General features: G+C 42.5%; 1 protein-coding gene across 1 annotated transcript; it reads left to right on the top strand.

Moving 5' to 3' along the window:
- Positions 1–272: 272 nt before the first annotated feature.
- On the top strand, positions 273–2,189 carry LOC143719416 (uncharacterized). Its single transcript, XM_077209776.1, has 2 exons — positions 273–523; positions 1,133–2,189. Exons 1-2 carry the CDS (start codon positions 381–383, stop codon positions 1,665–1,667), a joined length of 678 nt encoding a protein of 225 aa, XP_077065891.1. The 5' UTR covers positions 273–380; the 3' UTR covers positions 1,668–2,189.
- The last annotated feature ends 1,490 nt before the right edge of the window (positions 2,190–3,679 follow it).

Below are 3,679 nucleotides of genomic sequence, written 5' to 3'. Positions count from 1 at the left end.
TGATTGACCAAGTAAAAACGGAGATATGATCATTTAAACTTTATATAAAAAAATATTGAAAAATATTGACGCGTTCGTAAAAGAACGCAAGATGGGATGCGACAGGCGTTGCATTTATTCTAATAACTTTGTCGGTTTTTGTCATAAAACAAAACGGAGAAAAATGTGTAAATCTGCTGAATCTGCTCTTCAGGCTGCACACTTTAGGGAGTGGAGGAGGAGCCAACTGAGCAAAGAAGCGAAATTGAAAGGCGGGAGATTGACAGAGTTGACAAGGAGAGACGTACTGAGAGAGATATTATTGCTAGTTTAGAGGAGTGGAGTAGTGTAGATAGTTTAGGTAGTTTAGGAGTAGATTTAGAGTTTTTTGTGGAAGTAAAATGAAGCAAATGTTTTCGGTTGAACAAGCCCTCGACTTGTTCTATCGATTGGACGACCAGGACGCTGTTTACAGTTCATCGTCGGAATCAGAAAGTGGTGATGATGAGATTGACGACTCGGCTTTTGTGGTTCACAACGAGAGGTGAGACAAACTTTTTGTGAACATTTATTGCTAGCTTATTGTATATTATATTGTGTGTGTGTGTGTGTGTGTGTGTGTGTGTGTGTGTGTGTGTGTGTGTGTGTGTGTGTGTGTGCGCGCCCGCGCGTGTGTGTGTGCGCGCGCGCACGTGTGTGTTTCCGTGCGTGCGTGTGTGTGTGTTTCTGTCTTTGTCTCTGTGTGTGTGTGTGTGTGTGTCTGTGTATGTCTGTGTATCTGTCTGTGTGTGTGTGTCTGTCTGTCTGTCTGTCTGTCTGTGTGTGTCTTTGTCTGTGTGTCTCTGTCTATCTGTGTGTGTCTGTCTGTTATTGTACATTGTGTATTGTACTGTACATTTATTGCTAGCTTATTGTATATTATATTGTGAGTGTGTGTGTGTGTGTGTCAGTCTGTATGTGTGTGTGTGTGTGTGTGTGTGTGTGTGTGTGTGTGTGTGTGTGTCTCTTTGTCTGTGTGTGTGTGTGGCTGTGTGAACAAGAATTTCATTGCCAACGACTTCTTCACTGTAATTGTTGTGCATATGTGCCAATGAGCATCTTGTACTTTGATGTACAATCTTTAATCATTTTACATGTGTCTTGACATGTACAGAGATGATGAGCAGCCTGGTTCATCTACCACTCCGACAACAAGCAGACAGAGGCCTACACAGAGAGGGGGTGGAAGGAAGAGTCAAACCAGATCAAGATCTCCAGCAAAGTCAGGACAGCCACACCACAGTTCTGAGCCCTGGAAAACCGAGAGTGATCCTGATACTGCCCCACAAACCAGTAGGTTCATGCCCCGCAGAACACCAGGAGCCCAGGTGAATATGCATTCAGTACACTCACCAATGGACCTGTTCCAGCTGTACTTTACCAGGAATACCATGAAGACACTCTGCAAAAACACCAACAAGCAGGCAGCAAAAAAACAGGAAATGGGGAATAAGTACAAATGGACTGATGTTGAAGTTGAGGAACTATACAAATACCTAGGTCTCCTCATGTACACATCATTAGTGTCACTGCCAAGTCTCCAGGACTACTGGAGAAAAAACCACTTCATGTCTGTGCCGTTTGTCGTCAGCCACTGTCATGACAAGAGACAGATTCAGGGCGTTATCGTGGAACATCCACCTCAGTGATCCAGAGGAGGATGTCAAAAATGACCAGAAGAAGGGAACACCACAGCATGACAAGCTGTTCAGAATCCAACCTTTGATGGATGACATTCGGAATGCCTGCAACGCTCATTACCACCCAAGGAAGGAACTGGCAGTCGATGAGAGAATGGTGGCAACCAAAGCAAAAACTGGCATGACAAAATATATGAAGGACAAACCAACAAAATGGGGGATCAAGCTGTTTGTGTTGGCAGAGTCAAGTAATGGCTACACACTCAACTTCAACCTGTATGTGGGCAAGTCACACACACCAAGCGTGCATGGACTGTCGTATGATGCTGTCATTGACCTCATTCAGCCATCACATCTTGGGACAGGACACCATATTTATATGGACAACTTCTACACAAGCCCCAAACTGTTCCTTGGTTTGGCTAACATTAACTTTGGAGCCTGTGGTACTTACAGGGACAACAGGAAAGGGTGTCCAAGTAAAAGAGCAAATGCCCTCAACAAATAATCCAAGAGAGGCACCATAAGATGGATCAGGCCCCCTGGTCTTTGTGAAGTGGATGGACACACGGGAGGTGTCGCTGTGCTCCACAATCCATCCAGCCTTTTCTGGTGAGGCTGTCCAGAGGAGAGTGAAGGGTGGAGATGGACACTGGGCAGTGAAAGACATTCCCTGCCCTACCCCCATCGTTGCCTACAACAAGAACATGGGAGGGGTTGACCTGTCAGACCAGCTTCTCCAGTATTACTCGACCCATCGCAGAACTGCTCGCTGGTACCGTACCCTGTTTCTGCACTTTGTGGACATTGCTACAACGAATGCCTACATCCTACACTGTGAGATAAGCCACACACAACAGGTTCAGCACATGACACACAAGAACTTCCTGGAAGAACTGGTGTCCCAGCTGTGGGGAGTGGACAAGACAGGAGTTGCCATCCAGAGGAGCACCGACCATGTTCCTGTTGCCATTGGCGTGGCTACAGATGTCAAAGAGAAAGCCACACAAGGCCGCAGGATCTGACATCATTGCCGGCAAGTGGAGAAGAAAAGGAACCTCACACTATGGAAATGCAAGGCCTGTGATGTAGCCCTCTGTCTCATTGTTGACAGAAACTGTTTTGAGGAGTGGCACAGATAAAAATAAAAAAAAACCACCTGATATTTGTTGTAAATAGTAGTATGTATAGTTTGATTTTGTGTTCATTCACCTTTTTTATAGTATATTTCCACTATTTAGGAACCCTTCTTACTCAATGAATGAAAGCCCTGTAATCTAGCTGTCTGTGTAATTGTACATGAATTGTTTTGAGTTTCTAAGCAAAAAAGAAAAGATAAAAACGCCTATTGCCACACCTGCTTTTTTGCTGTATATAGTTTGATTTTATCTCAATTTTACCTTTTTTATGTTGTATTTGCCCTATTTGGGAACCCTCATACTCTGGGAATGCAAGGCCTTAAATATAGCTCTCTGTATAATTGTGTGCATAAACTGTTTTAAAAAGTGGCAAAGCTAGAAAGAAAAAAAAAAGCCTATGGCTACACCCGCTTTTTTTTTGTAAATCTTTTTTTTTTGTATATAGCTTGATTATATTTGAATTGTTCCTGTATATGTTGCCATGTACAACTTGTGTTTATATTTTAAACCTTTTAAAATACTTCATTGAGCATGTTTGTGTTTTTTGTAGTAAAAAAACTATAATTTTTCAATTCGGATTTTGTGTTTTTTGTGTGATTTTGGGTCCAGTATGTTGATAAAGTACATCAAAGTGAAAAACTAATTATCTGGTCATATAGGAGATGTTGTGCTGAAAAAAATGATACCCAATATTGGTATGGTAAACATTTGTTTATGTCGCAAAATAAAAAAAATAAAAAGTACTCAAAAACAGCCAAAATATCCCAAGACTCCGAAGGGTTAAAGGGTTAAAGTTACCTCCAAGCGTTTGTCAAGATGAAAGGTGACAGGCGGGAACTGCAGCAATCGCTCCTTTTGCCACTTTAGGAGATCGTTCTTCTC

This window comes from Siphateles boraxobius, unplaced genomic scaffold (genome assembly GCF_051911475.1).
Source record: "Siphateles boraxobius isolate OS27281-9 unplaced genomic scaffold, OSU_SipBor_1 63, whole genome shotgun sequence".
Taxonomy (NCBI): domain Eukaryota; kingdom Metazoa; phylum Chordata; class Actinopteri; order Cypriniformes; family Leuciscidae; genus Siphateles; species Siphateles boraxobius.
Note: the sequence above shows the minus strand (reverse complement) of the source record. Positions and strands in the feature narration are given on the sequence as shown.